The sequence below is a fragment of the Macaca mulatta genome, chromosome 14 (genome assembly GCF_049350105.2).
Source record: "Macaca mulatta isolate MMU2019108-1 chromosome 14, T2T-MMU8v2.0, whole genome shotgun sequence".
Taxonomy (NCBI): Eukaryota; Metazoa; Chordata; class Mammalia; order Primates; family Cercopithecidae; genus Macaca; species Macaca mulatta.
The window spans coordinates 130,525,721-130,545,071 of NC_133419.1; the positions used below are offsets into that span (position 1 = coordinate 130,525,721).

General features: G+C 40.2%; 1 protein-coding gene across 24 annotated transcripts in view; it reads right to left on the bottom strand.

Annotated features, from left to right (window-relative positions):
• Positions 1-19,351, bottom strand: part of ZBTB44 (zinc finger and BTB domain containing 44) — an 85,903-nt gene that overhangs the window by 20,044 nt on the left and 46,508 nt on the right. For 10 of the 24 annotated variants that reach the window (XR_013404430.1, XM_077964688.1, XM_077964687.1 and 7 more), the window contains exons 3-5: positions 6,681-6,765; positions 3,882-4,045; positions 2,113-2,196 (exon numbers count right to left, since the gene is read on the bottom strand). Coding sequence is in view for 23 of the 24 variants with exons in the window: in XM_077964688.1 (XP_077820814.1) it covers positions 2,113-2,196; positions 3,882-4,045; positions 6,681-6,765 (333 nt within the window). In the remaining variant the exon portion in view is untranslated. Of the gene's footprint in view, positions 1-1,895; positions 2,197-3,881; positions 4,046-6,680; positions 6,766-19,351 lie in introns of all 24 variants that reach the window. The other 14 variants (XM_077964682.1, XM_015116125.3, XM_028834165.2 and 11 more) reach the window with 5 other exon arrangements.

The following is a 19,351-nucleotide window of genomic DNA, read 5'->3' on the forward strand; positions in this document are numbered from 1 at the left end:
ATAAAAAATTAAAATCTGCTCATCTGCAAAGCAATTTAGAATGCCCTATGTTGTGTTTTCTAAAAAGTCTTCAGGTGTTAGAGAAGAAGAGTGGAGAATGCAGGGCTCTGCACAGGGAAGATAAAGATAACATGAGTAGTTAACAGGAACACTATTTTAGTCCTGAACAAACTGTGTTTAATATGATATGTATAATCTAAGGTTTAGTGATATGGCAACCACACATTCGGAATTAGAGATGACTGCATTAAACAAAATGAATGTCTGGTTGAGGGGAAAAATAAAATCTATGCAGGAATAATTTGGAATTTGTTTAAAAATAAGGTTTTAAGTCAGGCATGGTGGCCCACACTTGTAGTCCCAGCAGGAAAATTGCTTGACCCCAGGGGTTTGAGACTGTAGTGCGCTATGATTGTGTCTATGAATAGCCACTGCACTTCAGCCTGGGCAACACTGCAAGACCCCATCTATTCAATTAAAAAATAAAAAGGTTTTAAAAATAAAGGTGACTTAAAATGTAAAGATTTGGGCTGGGCATGGTGGCTCACGCCTGTAATCCCACAGCACTTTGGGAGGCCAAGGCAGGCAGATCACTTCAGGTCAGGGGTTCAAGATCAGACTGGCCAACATGATGAAACCCCATCTCTACTAAAACTACAAATATTAGCTGAGTGTAATGGTGGGCACCTGTAATCCCACCTACTCAGGAGGCTGAGGTTGCAGTAAGTCAAAATTGTGCCACTGCATTCCAGCCTGGGTGACAGAGTAAGACTCTGTCTCCAAAAAAAAAAAAAAAAAAAAAAAAAAAAAAAAAAAAAAAATTTGTAAAAATTTCATTTAATTAGAAACTAAGGATTCCTGCAGAAGTACAATTCTTATAAACAATTTAAAACAACAGTTTTATATCTAGAGGAGGCCTTAGAAACCATCATTTAAAGCTTACATTTTATCTTTCTCTAAGTTACAAGCTTTTTCATCTGTAAAGTGACACGTTTAATCAACAGCAGTTAGTGGCAGAGCTAGAACTAGAACCTGATTTCCTTGGATGCCCTACAAATCAGAAAGGTAATTCTATTATATATTAATATTAAAATAATAGAGCTCTAAACTGAATGAAAATAGGAATGACTTCATGATCTAAACCATCACACCCATTATAGCTGCTACTGAAAATTTTTCTTACTGGCCAATGGATATTCCTTTATATAAAATTTTTTTAAATAGAGAGAAGTGGTCAAGAATTTTATTAACATCCAGAGTCTGAAGTAATCCACTACCACTAAGTATCATCTGACATGGTAAAATTTCCAATAAGGCCAGGCGCAGTGGCTCACGCCTGTAATCCCAGCACTCTGGGAGGTCAAGGCAGGCGAATCACAAGGTCAGGAGATCGAGACTATCCCGGCTAACACGGTGAAACCCCGTCTCCACTAAAAATACAAAAAATTAGCCAGGCATGGTGGCGGGCGCCTGTAGTCCCAGCTACTTGGGAGGCTGAGGCAGCAGAATGGCATGAACCTGGGAGGCGGAGCTTGCAGTGAGCTGAGATCGCGCCACTGCACTCCAGCCTGGGAGACAGGGCGAAACCCCACCTCAAAAAAAAAAAAAAAATTTCCGATAAGATCTATTTAAGGTCCATACGGAATTACTTAAACCTTCTATTATTTAAAAAATATCTCAAGAGGACAAGTAGTCCACTTGTGCAGGAAGATATTTTTAATACCAACTATAAAATGTTTATAATTTTATATGCTTAGAAGACTCAGCAAAATTTTATCAGATCAGGGACTGACTAGCTGGCAACCTAATGTAAAAACACAGAAGGCTGCCCTAAAAGCAGGAAAAGAGAGTTTAGAAAGCAGTTTTCCTGGTTGGGTTTTTGTTGTGCACCTCACCTGCTCTGGAAGTAGTTTGCTAGCTCTGATGCTTCATGGTTCAGACTCCTCAGGTGCACGATTAAATTTCCAGAGTTGGTGAACATGGCGCCACATGTTTTGCACTCGTAAATCCGAGGCTTGCGGATAATGTGCCGGGAAACCCTCATGTGGTGTTTATATTCCCCGAAGGAAGTGAAAGTGGCACTACATATCTGGCACCGGAAACAGCGTTTACCTTCATGCTTTAGGCGATGCATCTTTAGCGAGTAAGCCCTGGTGAACTTTTTCCCACAGCGGTCACACTGAAATGGTTTAATTCCTATAAATAAAGCAAAACAAAATATCTAAAAACAAAAATAAACTGAAAAGTCATAAACCCTACAAATTTCTGAACTATATTTCTGTAGCAATAGATCATCTGAAAAGACAAAAATTACCAGTAAAAACATACTCTAATTCAGTATCTCAGAACATGTGCAGAATATGTGAAAAGTCATGGCCGGGCGCCGTGGCTCAAGCCTGTAATCCCGGCACTTTGAGAGGCCGAGACGGGCGGATCATGAGGTCAGGAGATCCAGACCATCCTGGCTAACACGGTGAAATCTCGTCTCTACTAAAAAAAAATACAAAAAACTAGCTGGGCGAGGTGGCGGGTGCCTGTAGTCCCAGCTACTCGGGAGGCTGAGGCAGGAGAATGGCGTGAACCCGGGAGGCGGAGCTTGCAGTGAGCTGAGATCCAGCCACTGCACTCCAGCCTGGGCGACAGAGCCAGACTCCGTCTAAAAAAAAAAAAAAAAAAAAAAAAAAAAAAAAAAAAAGAATATGTGAAAAGTCACAAGTGCTTAAAAAGGAAAAGAAAAAGGCAGTAGGGGAGGCAAACTAGGTAATGTCTACTGAAGTTGATTTTTGAATACTTTTCTAAATCATCTATTTTACTAACTTCAAAACACAATTTAACTACAGTATGTAGATAGAACCCAAATCCCCATGTAACACCATGTATTATTTCATTTCATTAGAAAGGCTTATATTGAAAAGATGTGAAAATCATCAGTACCTACTCTCTGTTCCCTATCTCACAGAGAAATGAGAAGAAGAAAGAACAATTTTAACATCTCTGAATGCAATGAGCATGACAGAACCATCATTTGATAAAATGGGGTTTTTGGGTAATACTGATAGAAATAAATGAGTTATAAAGTGTACTAATAGTCTCCTCAAATGCATTATCACAGTGTTTTGGGGAAAAAATTTTAAAACCTTTCAAAACACAATCTGCTGACTGAACAAAGTCACAGAGAGCTGGTGCTAGGACAGGGACTGTAAGACCTATCTACAGAAGGGGAAAGTGAGCTAGTAACTCTCGCAGCTGAAACAGCAGCAGAGATCTCTTACTCATCAGAGGTCAGTGTTTTACCCACAAGAATCCTGTTGCCTTCATGTGATTACTGAACTAAAGTTTCAAATCCCTTCTATACATTTATCCAAAATATCTCTTATGTTTTAAAAAAGTACAAACTACAAAGCTGACTCATCAGGGCACACAGAGATTTAGGACTGTAAAACTGAAAGTAAATTGCAAGAAAATATTACATTTTTAAACACACTTTTATTTGGGAATAATTTCAAACTTACAGAGATGTTATAAGAAGAACAGCACAAAGAACACCCATACAGACCCTTTTAACCCTATTTGCTTTACCATCTGTGGTTGTGCTTATCTATCTCACCTCTATGTGCACACCTAATATGTCTTTTATTTACAAAGTACTAAATCCATATCACCTTATGTTCTTTTAATCAGAATACTTAACACTGATGGCAAACAGCTTTCTGACACTGCACCATTTTGGCAATAAACCTTAGCTAATCTGTTTTCATTTGACTTCTCAGAGTTTTTTTTTAAACTCAGAAACCCCTGTTTTCTATTTTAACTGGGATTCCAAAATAAAATGTTTATTTTTAGAGTGTTCACTTATGCAACAACAGGGAAGGTGACATTACCTGAGTGGATGAGCATGTGCTGCTTTAGGTTCTGAATACGGGTGAAACGCACCCCGCAGGTTGGACACTGAAAAGGTCTGTCGGGACCATTTGGACTTGGTCGTTCTGTACTGCTGGTAGAAGGAGCAATGTAGAGTTGGTAGGGATACTGAACATTTTCCAATCTAAAAAAAACAGACCAAAGAAGGCAACCAGGCTCTGATTTTTAAACTGAATAAACACTGCTACAGGTCAATTTTAAATGAAAAAAGATAAAACACTTAAAGACTTTTTCAAACAGTTTAACTGTTAGATTTCAAGTTTCACTAACAATATGAAAAACAATGTTACTGTCCAGAATGCCTTTTGTCTTTTTTTTGAGATGGAGTCTCGCTCTGCCACCCAGGCTGGATTGGAGTACAGTGGCGTGATCTCGGCTCACTGAAACCTCCGCCTCCCAGGTTCAAGTGATTCTCCAGCCTCAGTTTCCCAAGTAGCTGGGATGACAGGCACCTGCCACCACGCCCGACTAATTTTTGTATTTTAGTAGAGATGGGGTCTCACCATATTGACCAGGCTGGTCTCGAACTCCTGACCTCAGGTGATCTGCCTGCCTTGGCCTCCCAAAGTGCTGGGATCACGGGCATGAGCCACCGCACCCAGCCCAGAATGACATACAACCACAGAACATATCATCAACTATTTTACCTTTGATGTCCTTAATCTCGCCAATTCTTTCCTTCTAACCACTTCTTAAATTTAGGCCTTCATTAATACAAGCCTGAGTTAATAACTCTCTCCATTTAGCTCCACACTCCTCTAATCCATCCCTCTCACTGTATCATAGCGATCTGATCAAATCAGTCCCCTGTCTAAAATTCTGCAATGGCTGTTATCTTCAGAATAAAATCAAACCCCTTTGCAAGGCATACACGATTCCTCATGATCTGAGCTCTCTGTACCTTTCTAGCCTCATTTGTTGTCATACTCCCCAAACACATCCTATACCAAATGCCTACTCATTTTACGAAATGTAGCTAGGAAGCCACATGCTCCTCAGGGAAGCCGTCTTTGATTTTTCAGTGGTTGCGGTAGGCATCCTCCTATGCAGGGCAACAGAGCTCTGCAGATCACTTATGGTAATCTGTTTGTCTATCTTCAATCCTTATACTTCCTCCAAAACTGACTGAGCTCCTTGAGGCAAGGGGCTGCATATCTTATCTCTATATTACTACCATGCAGAACAGTATCTAACACAGAACAAACAACCTGATTAATACTTGAAATTAAGGAGTCTAGGCACACTGCTGTTTGTTTATGCTTTCATTAATCCACAAATGATTCCGGTTGATAACCTCCCCTACCAGGTTTAGCTATTCGAGAAAAATAAACCTAATTTGAGTCCCTTGAATCTTTCAAGTTTTCAACAAATACAGTTTTTAAGATTGTCCTGGACCTTCTCTGAGGAAGAATGCAATCATTCAGTGGAGTCTACATTCAGTGGGTGAGACACAGATAATAAATAATCAAGGAAATTATCAGAGCAGAGAATTAAATTAGAAGGATCTAATAGTGATTGGGTGCTGCTTGAGACTGGTGGTCAGGAAAAGCCTCCTTGAGAACTGATACCAAGACAGTGATCTGAAGGTCAAGAATCTGGAGCCAACACTGCGAAAACTGAGAGAGCAAGCTTTTCAGGCAAAGGTCCTAAAGTGACAGAATGGCCCAAAGGCAAGAACAAATATGGAGTACTCCAGGAACTGTGAAAGGTCTATGAGGCTAGAATGTAGTGTAAGAGGGAGACTAGTCTGAAAGGAGTTAGGCAGAAGTCATATCATGTAGGGCTTTAGAAGGCATAGCAAGGCCTATAGATTTTAGGTATGAATAAAGAATGTTAAGAATCTATAGCTTAAAACAGTGATATAATCTGACTAATTAAAAAAGAAAAGATGATTTTGGCTGCTACGTGGAAAATGGATTCGAACTGGGGAAGAATGCAATCAGAGGCTAGTTGGAAGGCTATTGCAGTAGTCAAGGCAAAAGACGGTGGGCGACTTAAGAGTAGGGTGGCTACCGTACAGATTGGAAAAGTAGACAAGGATATGTTTTATAGGCAGAGTTAACAGGACTCATTTAAGGATTAACTAAGCAAGGAGGGAGATGAAGAGTGGTAAGGAAAAAAGATTAAGAATAATCCTCAGAGATTTTGCTTGAGAAATTAGGGGATAATGATGATGCTCACTGAAATGGGAGAAAGGCTGGAGAAGCAGGATTCAGACACGGAGTCAGAAATCAAGAGTTCTGTCTTGGCCTTATTAAATGTGAAATGCCCTGTGTACGTTTATGTGGAAATATCAAGCAGGGAGGGAGTTATGGGTATACAGATCAGACTTTGGCAGACGTTTTTCGCAGCAGTCCATACAGCACACATTCTGACTTTGCACACCATACAGTCTGTTTCAACCACTCAACTCCGCCATCCACCACCAACATGTCAACAAAGGAGCGTGGTTGTGTTCCAATAATACTTGATTTACAAATAAAGGTGGTGGGCTAGAATTAGCCTGCGGTTCATAGTTTGCGAACACTTGATACAGATATGATTTAAAGCAACGGGACTAGGTAGTTTTGGAAACGTTGGGAAAAAAAAAAAGCCTTGTACAGGTGCTCTAATTTATAATGTGATGATGCTACTTCATTACTCTGAAAAGTATACTGAAGTGAAGTTGTAATACACTTCTACAACTCTGAGATGAAATGTTTGAATTTGGAGTTGTAAACACAACCCCTACGAGGTAACGAAATGCTGTCAGTACTGACCGGTCGTCATCATCTGGAGGAGCGGCAGTGCTAGACGAGCTTTGAAGTGTAGGCAACCCCTCCGAAACGCCTTCATCTACTGAGCCTGCGAATAAGAGAAAGACGACAGCTGTAATCCTTCGGTGTGAACAAGCCAAGACTGTCACTGAAAGCTATATTATATCTAAGCCTCTGACATATATTATTTAGTGGTCATATCCTGAATTATTAATCCAAAGTAGTGTTCTATGTTTTTAAATGTTTGTGATTTTAAAAAATCACATGGAAGATAATAGTCTTATATTATTTAAGTTCTTTTAGAAATACTTCTTTGACACATTTCAGCAAGTAAGCAGGGCAATTCAAAAGCAAATAAAAATCCACATAAAACTGAATAATTAATCATTTAAGGAAACACTGAAATTTTTATTTTTTAAAACTTAAGACATACAACTTGTGGTGCAACTTTTACAGAATTTAAGATACAGTGAACACCCGAGCAACCTCCACACGCAAGCCACACGCAAGCACTGCCAGCATCCTGAAGTCCACATTCATCCTTCCCTGATCATAAATCCCTCCCTTCTCCAAAAGCTTCTTATGGTTACCATTTTCCTCCTCCCGTTCCCTCACTTTTAAAAGTAATTTTATCTTGAATACAAGTATCCATAAAGTAGGTGTTCGTTCTTGCTGAACACAGCTTTGGTTGGACTAGGGCTGCTTCTGCCCTACAGTGGCAGAGTTTAGTAGCTTTTGGTTGTGACAGAGACTATGTGGCAGTTAAGTCTAAAATAGTTATCATCTTGCCTTTAAAGGAAAGTTTGCCGAGGCTTGCCATAACCAATACTTTTTAGTGTTGTCTGTTTTATATAAACTGGGTCATACCATATATATTCTTTTGTCTTGCTTCTTTCCTCCAACATTGTGGACTCATCGTTGTTACATGTAACCAAAGTTTATTTTCATTGTTTATAATATTCACCATTTTCCATTTTACTCTTCATGGACAGATTTTTGGCTATTAAGAACAATGCTGCTACGAATATCCTTAATGCACATAAGCATGCTTTTCTCCACGGTACAGACTTAGGAAAGGAAGTGGTATATATGTAGGAATGGAATTGCCAGGTCACTGAATACATTTATCTTCAACCTTATTAGAAAATACTAAACTCAGGCCGGGCGCGGTGGCTCACGCCTGTAATCCCAGCACTTTGGGAGGCCGAGGCAGGCGGATCACAAGGTCAGGAGATCGAGACCATCCTGGCTAACCCGGTGAAACCCTGTCTCTACTAAAAATACAAAAAAATTAGCTGGGCGTGGTGGCGGGTGCCTGTAGTCCCAGTTGCTGGGGAGGCTGAGGCAGGAGAATGGTGTGAACCTGGGAGGCGGAGCTTGCAGTGAGCTGAGATAGCGCCACTGCACTCTAGCCTGGGCGACAGAGCAAGACTCTGTCTCAAAAAAAAAAAAGAAAAAAGAAAATACTAAACTCTTTCCAGAGTAACTGTACTAAATTCACATCACTGCTAGTATATCAAAGTTATGTTGTTCTACATCCTTACCAACACTTAATATTGCTGGATTTTTAAGTTATTACCACTGGTTTTTACCAATCTGGTGTGTTACAATATTTCATTGTGGTTTGAATTGCATTTCCATTTCCCTTATTACTACCGAGGTGAATCTAGTTTCACATATTTATTGAATCTCCCTTCCTCCCTCTTTTGTGAAATGCCGGAGTTGTCTGCCTTTTTAAAAAGAGTTCTTTTCACAATTTGTATATAAGCCCTTGGTCAGTGATACATACTACAAATCTTTCCCCGTCCCATGGCTTTTTTTTTTTTTCTTACCCTTTCTAAAGGCTGCTTCTGATGACCAAAAGTTTAACATTTTAATTTAATTTTTTTCTCATTGTTATGGCTTTTTGGTTCTTTTTTTTTTGAGACAGAGTCTCACTCTGTTGCCCAGGCTGGAGTGCAGTGGCGCGACGTTGGCTCACTGCAAGCTCTGCCTCCCAGGTTCACGCCATTCTCCTGCCTCAGCCTCCCGAGTAGCTGTGACTACAGGCGCCCACCACCTCGCCCAGCTAATTTTTTGTATTTTTAGTAGAGATGGGGTTTCACCGTGTTAGCCAGGATGGTCTCCATCTCCTGACCTCATGATCCACCCAATTCAGCCTTCCAAAGTGCTGGGATTACAGGTGTGAGCCATGGTGCCCAGCCTTTGGTCTTGTTTTTAAAAAAACATTTCCCTATGTGAAATTATCTTATGAAAAAAATTCATGTTTTGCCTTATGCTTTTTCTTTAACCCATCTGGAGTTGACTTTGTGACTGAACATGTCACGAAAGGTCTGCCCTCTGCTCTGCAGTGCCACCTGTTGTATGTCATGTATACATAAATATATAGGTCTGTTTTTGGGTTTTATACTAGTTCCATCTGCTTATCTGTCCCTTGTATTAATGCCAATCTTTAGTTACCGTAGCTTTATAATAGATCTTGCTATCAAGTAGAGAAAGTCCTCCGACCTTGTTCATTTGCTTTCTGAACATTCTGGCTATTTTTTTGCCTTCTGCATTCCTATATATATTTGAGAATCAGCTTGTTGAATATAAGTGGAAACAAATCTTCCATTTCTCCCCTTCTATTCGTTTAGAAGTTACACATATTTTCCTATTTCTTTTTACTGGTTGCCTTAGAAATTAGAGATATACTTCGTTTTTCAAAGTCTAAAGTTTACTTTACTTCCTTCTGGATAATACAAAGATCCTAGAAGCTTTAACTCCATTTTCCACCACTTCTGTCCTGCCATTTACAAATTGTCTGATATTTTACTTCTTTGTTCTGATTTAAGCCCCATAGACATTATCATATATACATGTTCTCATATTTACCTCTTCCTTTGCTGTTCATTCTTGCAAATGAATCCTCCCATCCATGCTCACTTTACTTCTGCCAAAAGTCTATTCTTTAGAACTTTTTTGGCAATGACTTGCTGATCAATTCTTTTTGTTTGAAGATATATTTCATTTATATATTTTCAAAGATAATTATATTTCATTTATATATTTTTCAAATATAATTCATTCTTGAAATATATTTTTACTCTGTGTAGAAATCTAGACTGGGACCTGGGCACGGCAGCTCACGCCTGTAATCCCAGCACTTTGGGAGGCCAAGGTGGGCGGATCACGAAGTCAGGAGATGGAGACCATCCTGGCTAACATGGTGAAACCCCGTCTCTACTAAAAATACAAAAAAATTAGCCGGGCGTGGTGGCAGGCGCCTGTGGTCCCAGCTACTTGGGAGGCTGAGGCAGGAGAATGGCGTGAACCCGGGAGGCGGAGCTGGCAGTGAGCCGAGATTGTGCCACTGCACTCTAGCCTGAGTGACAGAGCTAGATTCCGTCTCAAAAAAAAAAAAAAAAAAAGAAATCTAGACTGGGAGTTATTTTCTTTCAGTATACTATCATCCCACTGGCTTCTGGTGGTATTAAAAAGTCATATTCTTTTGAAGGTAATGTCTTTAAAATTTTTTTTTCCCCCTGAATTTTCTCTACAATGTGTCTAGGTCTGTGTTTCTTTTCACTACTCCTGTTTGGGACTGATGTCTTTCACCAAATCTGGAAAATTCTCAGCCATTCTCTCCTCTCTCTTTAGAGCTTCCATCAAACCTACATTTGTTGTTTTCCACACCCTTCTCCACTTTGCTACTGCAGTTTCCACCACTGTGTCTCTCTCTGTATAGCAGTGAAGTAATTTCTTCTAGTTTATCTTTTAATTTCCTAATTCTCTCTTCTGTTGAGTGCAATGTGCTGCCAAAATGTTCACGGAGATTTTAATTTTGGTTATCATTTTTCTTTTCTAAAAGTCCCATTTGGTACTCCTTAAATCTGCTATGCCACTTTTTACAGTTTACTGTTCTCTGCAATCATTGTTTGTGTTTATTTTGTTAAATACAGTAAGCTTATTTATTTTATATCTGTGCTTGAAAACTATGCCAATTGGCTATGTTAATGTATTTCTGCTGCATTTAAAAAACACATTTTTTTTTTTCCTGTTAGTTCTCTCTCTGCCTTGTTTTCTTGAGTGCTCTGGTAATTTTTCAACTGGTTATTGCCCTTGAAAATTATTTGTAGGAAAGTGAGTTGCTGAGGTAAGGATACATATGTCCTTTTCCAGAGAAGTTTTACGTTTGCTTCTGCTAGGTTCCTGGGCAGCATTATCTATGTGAGATTCACTGTTTGAGATTCCTTGGCCTACCCACTCAAAGTCTGTGTTGTACCAATCTGTAAGTGGGCCAGCAGTAACTTCTCAGGGATGTGTTTTCCTTTTTCCTTTTCTAGTCTGCTCACTGCCCAGGCAGGTTTTTCTACAGTCCCCTGGAGTTTGGAGGACAGGGAGCAGGTTTAGTTCTGATAGTGCTATCCCAAAGGACAATGCAAACGAGCATGCTTTCTCCATGGTATATACTCAGGAATGGAAGTGGTGTATATGCAGGAATGGAGCTGCCAGGTCACTGAATACATTTATCTTCAACCTTATTAGAAAACACTAAATTCTTTTCCAAAATGATGGTACTAAATTTGCATCACTGCTAGCAGTATATCAGAGTTGTGTTGCTCCATATCCTTACCAACACTTGGTATTACTGGATTTTTAAATTATTACTAATCAGGTATGTGCTACAATACACACATTAAGCAGGGAGCAGGTTTAGTTCTAATGTAAACCTACTCCCTGCTTAATGTGTAGGGCAACTTTTCAAGACTTACAACTTTACACGCTCTGAGCTTTGTTTCATTTCTCCTGCTCTTTGAGTTGATCAACCAAAGCCCATTTGTGTTTTGGCAAATATCTAAAAGGCAAAACTGATTTTAGTGCTCTGATGATCTACTTGCCTCCTTGGGCCAGGCTTTCTCTCCTAATTTAACCTTGCAGTTCCTTAGCCATCTTTTCAGCTTTTCAAACAGTTTAAAGGTGAATTTTTAAAAACTTAAAATTTGTTGTTTGTGGTGGGACAGCAGACTCAAACCACCTAGCTTATTCTCATTAGGTAATTAACTCTGCCAATTTCTTTACTGAACACAAATTAGCTGTGTTGCACCAAATGAACAAATCTGAGCCTCTGAGAATTTCGGTCTTTTAACACCAAACAAGCTTTTGGTTATAATATTTTAATGAAAATGAAAATGTACTAACTGTAACAGTTTGTACACCACCATATACATGTGAACATTTAATAAATATCATCTGCTAATGAACATATGGGATGAAATTTCCTTCTGATGAAAATTTGGAATCTAATACTTAAGTTTCCCTCTTTGGAACACTTGAATTGCTGTCATTAGGAAACAGATAAATTATCCACTTAAGTATACAATTTTTTAAAAAACTAAATTTAAAGGCATCCAAACTTTAATCACTTGTACTGGAAAATTTGTGACAGGGTTACGTTTTGCCTTGACTTCCTAAATGAAGGCTACCAAATATGAATTATTTTTTGTTTCTTGATGACTCACCACAATCCTAACGCTCATTATTATACTGTGTTCTAATACGTGCATATGCTCTAAGGCTTTTGAAAATACGCAGGACTATGTGTGTTTACATTCATCCGCAATTGCACCCCCATTCTTTCTGGTCTCCCCATTCCATCCCTTCTGGTGTGTGTGTAGCATTTCTGTGTGTGTCTTTTCTTTCCCTTACTACCAAAGGGCATTTCCGCTTTTCCCCTATGTCTACTTATGCAACTTATTCCCGGGTTCTTCTTACTCGTTTTTAATCCACATGTAGGACAGAGAACCAGATAATGCTGCATTTTAAGAAAGAACTGTTTACTTGTCAGTATCTTCCCATTCTCAGTTTTTCCCTTAAAGAAAAGAGAAATAAACATTAACATTTCAATCTGTCCTGGGATAAAAAACTGGAAAAACGCCAGTAATTAGACTTGGTCCCATGGACATAAAGATCTATTTTACAGTATTCTGAACTTATTCAGAGCACAGACAATATTAAAGCTTATAGGCAAAGCCTTGGCAAAAAAAATGCCTGGAGTTATGATAAGGTTAGGCGAAGAAGACTGATCTAACTGACATTGGCTTCTCACTATCAGGCAGGCCATACTCTTTCTAGGAGGGAGTGGACTCTTGGTGAGGTGAGAATAAAAACCACACTGTCTGGGACTGATTCTAGTACCTTCAAAGGTTTGTTTAAAAAGCTGGTCTAAAAGAACTAAAATGCAGTACAAGATACATCTAAGTACATGGTCCTTCTTAAAACAAATCCATCTCTACATTCTAAAATGTCTAGATCCCCTAATTCAATGGATAGTGAGCACGCAAAGCAAAGCAAAACTACTTTCCCTCACTCATGGCTACTGAATGCACCAACAGCTAAAAATGAAAGCCATTCCAAGCTAAATGAGTTAAAACAGACTCTTAAAATTCTATGTATACTGTGGAGGTAAACACATAGTGTTATATCACTTACGCAACTATCAGCAAAAAATAAATTTTGTGTAACTCTTTTTCTTGAAATGATGGTTTTTGCAAACAACGCAAGTAATCATATGAATTGGAATTTCAGTTAAACTGATTTAACAGCAGAATATACACACACACGTATATATACACACACACATATATATACACACACACATATATATACACATATATGTGCACAATATTACTTTCCTGAGGTGACAGTGATGTTTCTTAAATTCTTAAAATGAAGTTTCCTTTCTACCCTATAGAGAGTCTGTTCTCAGTGGTAGTGAGAGGCTAAGGATTCTGGTCAGATGGTTTTCACCTTGTGAAACAGTAAAACTGATTCATAGAGACAATCAGCTTTGTACAGTTAAGGGCTAGCTTATCAAGACGGAGTCCACTCTCTCCCCAATTACAAGTGCTGTATGACAGCTTCTGTTGCATCAAACTCAAGTTGCTGCTGCCACTGTTTAGGTATTCAAGACACTTACAAAGATACCTTTGGAAAAGTAATTACAGTGGTCATCTCCTATTGAGTATTTACCATGTGCCAGGCATTGTTCTAAAAGGTTTTCAATATAAGATCTCACTTCATACTTGAAAAAGAGAAGCATCTTCTAACATTCAGAAACAGGCTTGGCACTCACTTAGGGGTGGGGCCTGGTCCTTACAGCCATAGTATTCTCCTGGGGAACATAAATAGTCTCAGGAAACAACAGAAGATCAAGTCACTGTGATCCCTATTACAGTGAGACTAAAAAATACTTTTATTTGTGCAATCACAAACATGCCAGTCATCCCCATCTATCTCCAGCTAAACAGTCACTACTGCTATAGATTCACTTTAGTCTGCATTCCTAGGTAATATTTATAAAGATATTCAGTAATAGAAATCTCTCTCCTTTCTGACATCACCAGTCCTGAGCAAACCTCACTTCCTTGAACCCTCCCTGACAGAGAGTAGGCATCCCTGAAATCACCCAATACAAGGCCAAATCCTGTGCTAAGGCCTTTTTAACACCTTCTTACTGAGAACCAGCCCTAAAAAACCCATGGTGGATAATCACCCTTGCTGCAAATGAGCAACAAACTCAACTTGTTCAATCACAGGTGGTCTTCGGCTATAGGGCCCTGGCAGAAATGAAGATCCACTGAGATTCAACTAAAAGCCCTTGTTGCTTCATCCTGGGATCCTTGATGAGAAGGCAGATATAAAATCCCTTTTGAGGTGCCACCTGCCCTTGCTGGGATGTAAGTTCATGCTGAATTAAGCTCAAATAGTTCAATGAAGCCCTTCACTGTCAGGTTTGCTTTGTTTTCCTAGAAACAGTTTTTCGAAAATATTTTGGTTATTCAGATTGTGTTGCTCTTTGGTGAAATTGTTTTCTAGACTAACACCTGCTCTGAAGATCATCTGCCTGCCTGCCTACTGTGTTTAGAGTCTACAAGAGAAATAAACTATAACGAGGGGATGAACATAGGTTGGATTAGTTCATCTGAACTGGCCCTGGAGGCCAAGTTCAGATCTTTGACTGGCAAAACCATTTCAAAACTTTACAAGGTATAACACAGAGGAACTGTGAAAACGTTATGGTAATGACAGAAGCCAGTGAGGGAAAATAAAAAACAAAAAAACCCCACATATTTCATAATTATATCATAATACCACTGATATAAAATATCCAGAATACGCAATTATTAATATTAACAGTGGTTTGCCTAGGAGTGGGGATGGGGTTAGGAAGGACGAGGGAGTCATGTTTTTAAGTACCAAGGCACAACCTAAAACCAGCAGTCTTTTTTCTCCTTTAAATGTGTTGTATTTATTGCTTTTATTAGCTGCAAGTTAAGGATACTGAATTTTACACCCTTTCCATGGGCAAGGGGCAACAAAGGGAACCTAAAACAGCAGGTAAAATCCTATCTGAACTAATTTCACGGATAATCAAATTATTATTTTGAAAATTTGAAAATAATATACTAAACATTATATTCTCCCCATTACTAGAAAGACAAGACACCTCTCAGAGATGTTCTTTAACCAATTAGTAAGTAAAATTAAGTCCTCTTATGGAACTTACAGTGGAAAAAGTACCATGCGCATCTTGCTTTTCTCCCTCTCAAACTTACTGACTGCCTTCAATCCCCCAAGGAATTTACTTTTTTTTCTGTGCGGTTTTGTTTTAGTATGCAAGTTTGGAGTTAAGATAAGTTTGTTGAGAGTGATTAGTACATGTGCCATGATGGCAAGGAAAAAGAATCACATTGGAGTCGGGCATGGTGGCTCACGCCTGTAATCTCAGCACTTTGGGAGGCTGAGGCAGGCAGATCACTTGAGGTCAGGAGTTTGAGACCAGCCTGGCCCACATGGTGAAACTCCGTCTCTACTAAAAACACAAAAATTAGCCAGGTGTGTTGGCAGGTACCTGTAATCCCAGCTATTCGGGAGGCTGAGGCAGGAGAATCACTTGAACTCAGGAGGCAGAGGCTGCAGTGAGCTAAAATCACACCACAGCACTCCAGCCTGAGCAACAGGGCAAGATCCTGGCTCAAAAAACCACAAAAAACAAAAACAAAAAAACACAAGAAACAAACCACACTGGGATTATCTGATTATATGATATTCACATCAGAGTGGTTCCCATGTCCGCTTTATAGAATCCTTTTATAATAATATATAGGTAACAGATTCTACTTACATAACTGAAAGGTTTGTTCTACTCATTAACTCTTGTTAATAACATCATAAAGGGCTGGGCACAGTGGCTCAGGCCTGTAATCCCAGCACTTTGGGAGGCTGAGGTGAGTGGCTCACTTGAGGTAAGGAGTTTGAGACCAACTTGGCCCACATGGTGAAACTCCGTCTCTACTAAAAATACAAATATTAGCCAGGTGTGGTGGCGTGTGCCTGTAGTCCCAGCTACTTGGGAGGCTGAGGCAGGAGAATTGCTTGAACCTGGGAGGCAGAGGTTATAGTGAGCTGTGATCATGCTACTGCATTCCAGCCTGGGTGACAGAGCGAGACTCAGTCTCAAACAAAAACAAAACTATCATAAAGGCAAAACCTGAACTGATTATATATACTTGGGAGTGGTAAAGAATGACTATTTCACATGCCTAACTAAGTATCTTAGATGTTTAGATAAATATTTGGGTTTCTACTTCCTTAAATGATTAAAATTATAATTATTCAGTAGGCAGTTTGTTATTCAGAAGGTACCAAGGTGTTTTCAATTACTTACTCTGGTAGTTTACTAAAAACTTGGCTGTATCAACAAATAGCTATGATTTCTTCAAATTAAATCTTTTGTTGGATGTGTCTTCATGTAAATTCTGCAAAACTATTTTGACCCCAATTCAGGAATATGAACTTCAGTGGTTGCTGTGGATGAAATTATTTCTCCCAAAAAGACACTACGTTTTGGCTGCTGGCAAGATGACTGAATAGGAACAGCTCCAGTCTGCAGCTCTCAGTGAGACCGACACAGAAGGCGGGTGTCTGCATTTCCAATGAGGCACCCTGTTCATCTCACTGGGACTAGTTAGGCAGTGGGTGCAGCCCACAGAGGGCGAGCAGAAGCAGGGTGGGGCATCGCCTCACCCAGGAAGTTTTTGCAATTCGCAGACCAGGAGATTCCCTCGTGTGCTACATCACCAGGGCCCTGGGTTTCAAGCACAAAACCAGGTGGTTAGTTTGGGCAGACACCAAGCTAGCTCTTCTTTTTTTGTATGCCAGTGGTGCCTGGAACCCCAGTGAGACAGAACCATTCACTCCCCTGCAAAGGGGGCTGAAGCCAGGGAGCCAAGCGGTCTTACTCAGCAGGTCCCACTCCCACAGAGCCCAGCAAGCTAAGAACCACTGGCTTGATATTCTCACTGCCAGCACAGCAGTCTGAAGTTGACCTGGGACGATCAAGCTTGGTCGGGGAGGGGCAGCCGCCATTACTGAGGCTTGAGTAGGTGGTCTTCTCCTGACACTGCTAAAAAGGCCTGGAAGTTCCGATTGGGCAGAACTCAACATGGTGCGGCACAGTGGCTGTGGCCAGACTGCCTCTTTAGATTCCTCTTCACTGGGCAGGGCATCTCTGAAAGAAAGACAGCAGCCCCAGTCAGGGGCTTACAGATAAAAATCCCATCTCACTGGGACAGAGCACCTGGGGGAAGGGGCGGTTGTGGGCGCAGCTTCAGTGGACTTAAACGTCCCTGCCTGCAGGTTCTGAAGAGAGCAGTGGATACTGACAAGGGGGGTTCTACCAGCACAGCACTCAACCTCTGCTAACGGTCCGACTGCCTCCTCAAGTGGGTCCCTGACCCCCGTGCCTCCTGACTGGGAGAGACCTCCCAACAGGGGTGACAGTCACTTCATACAGGAGAGCTCCAGCTGGCATCAGGCTGGTGCCCCTCTGGGATGAAGCTTCCAGAGGAAGGAGCAGGCAGCAATCTTTGCTGTTCTGCAGCCTCTGCTGGTGATACCCAGGCAAATAGGGTCTGGTGTGGATCTCCAGGAAACTGCAGCAGACCTTCAAAAGAGGGGCCTGTTAGAAGAAAAACTAACAAACAGAAAGCAATGACATCAACATCAACAAATAAAACCTCCACACAGAAACCCCATCCAAACCCATCCCAAGGTCATCAGCCTCAAAGATCAAAGGTAGATAAATCCACCAAGATGAGGAAAAACCAGCGCAAAAATGCTGAAAATTCCAAAAACCAGAATGCCTCTTCTCCAATGATTGCAACTCCTCTCCAGCAAGGGCACAAAACTGGACAGAGAATGAATCTTATAAATCGACAGAAGTAGGTTTCAGAAGGTGGGTAATAACAAACTCCTCTGCGCTAACGGAGCATGTTCTATCTAACCCAATGCAAGGAAGCTAAGAACCTTGACAAAAGGTTATAGGAATTGCTAACTAGAATAACCAGTTTACAGAAGAACATAAATGACCTGATAGAGCTGAAAAACACAGCATGAGCACTTCACGAAGCATACACAATTATCAACAGCTGAATGGATCAAGCGGAAAAAAAGTCTCAGAGAATGAAGACAGACTTACTGAAATGAGGCATGAAGACAGGATTAGAGAAAAAAAGATTGAAGAGGAACAAACAAAACCTCCAAGCAATATGAGACTACGTGAAAAGACCAAACCTACGATTGATTAGGGTCCCTGAAAGTGACAGGGAGAAATGAACTAAATTGGAAACAAATTCAGAATATTATCCAGGACAACTTCCCCAATCTAGCAAGACAGGCCAACATTCAAATTCAGGAAATACAGAGAACACCACTAAGATACTCCTCAAGAAGAGCAATCCCAGGAGACATAATCGTCAGATTCTCCAAGGTTGAAATGAAGGAAAAATGTTAAGGGCAGTCAGAGAGAAAGGTCAGGTTACCTACAAAGGGAAGCCATCAGACTAACAGTGGATCGCTCTGCAGAGAGTGGGGGCCAATATTCAAATTCTTAAAGAATTTTCCACCCAGAATTTCATATCCAGACAAAGTTTCATAAGTGAAGGAGAAATAAAATCCTTTACAGACAAGCAAATGCTGAGGGATTTTGTAACCACCAGGCTTGCCTTACAAGAGCTCCTGAAGGAAGCACTAAATATGGAAAGAAAAAACTAGTACCAGCCACTGCAAAAACACACCAAAATACAAAGACCAATGACACCATAAAGAAACTGCATCAACTAATGTGCAAAATAAACAGCTAGCATCATGATGACAGGATCAAATTTGCATATAACAATATTAACCTTAAATGTAAATGGGCTAAATGCCCCAATTAAAAGACACAGACTGACAAATTGGATAAAGAGTCAAGACCCATTGGTGTGCTGTGTTCAGGAGACTCATCTCACATGGGTCAAAGACACACACAGACTCAAAATAAAGGGATGGAGGAATATTTACCAAGCAAATGAAAAGGAAAAAAAAAGTGGGGGTTGCAATCATAGTCTCTGATAAAACAGTCTTTAAACCAACAAAGATCAAAAAAGACAAAGAAGGGCATTACATAATGGCAAAGGGATCAACGCAACAAGAAGAGCTAACTATCCTAAATATATACGTACCCAATACAGGAGCACCCAGATTCATAAAACAAGTTCTTAGAGACCTACAAAGAGACTCAGATTCCCACACAATAACAGTGGGAGACTTGAACCCCCCACTGTCAATATTAGACAGATCAACGAGACAGA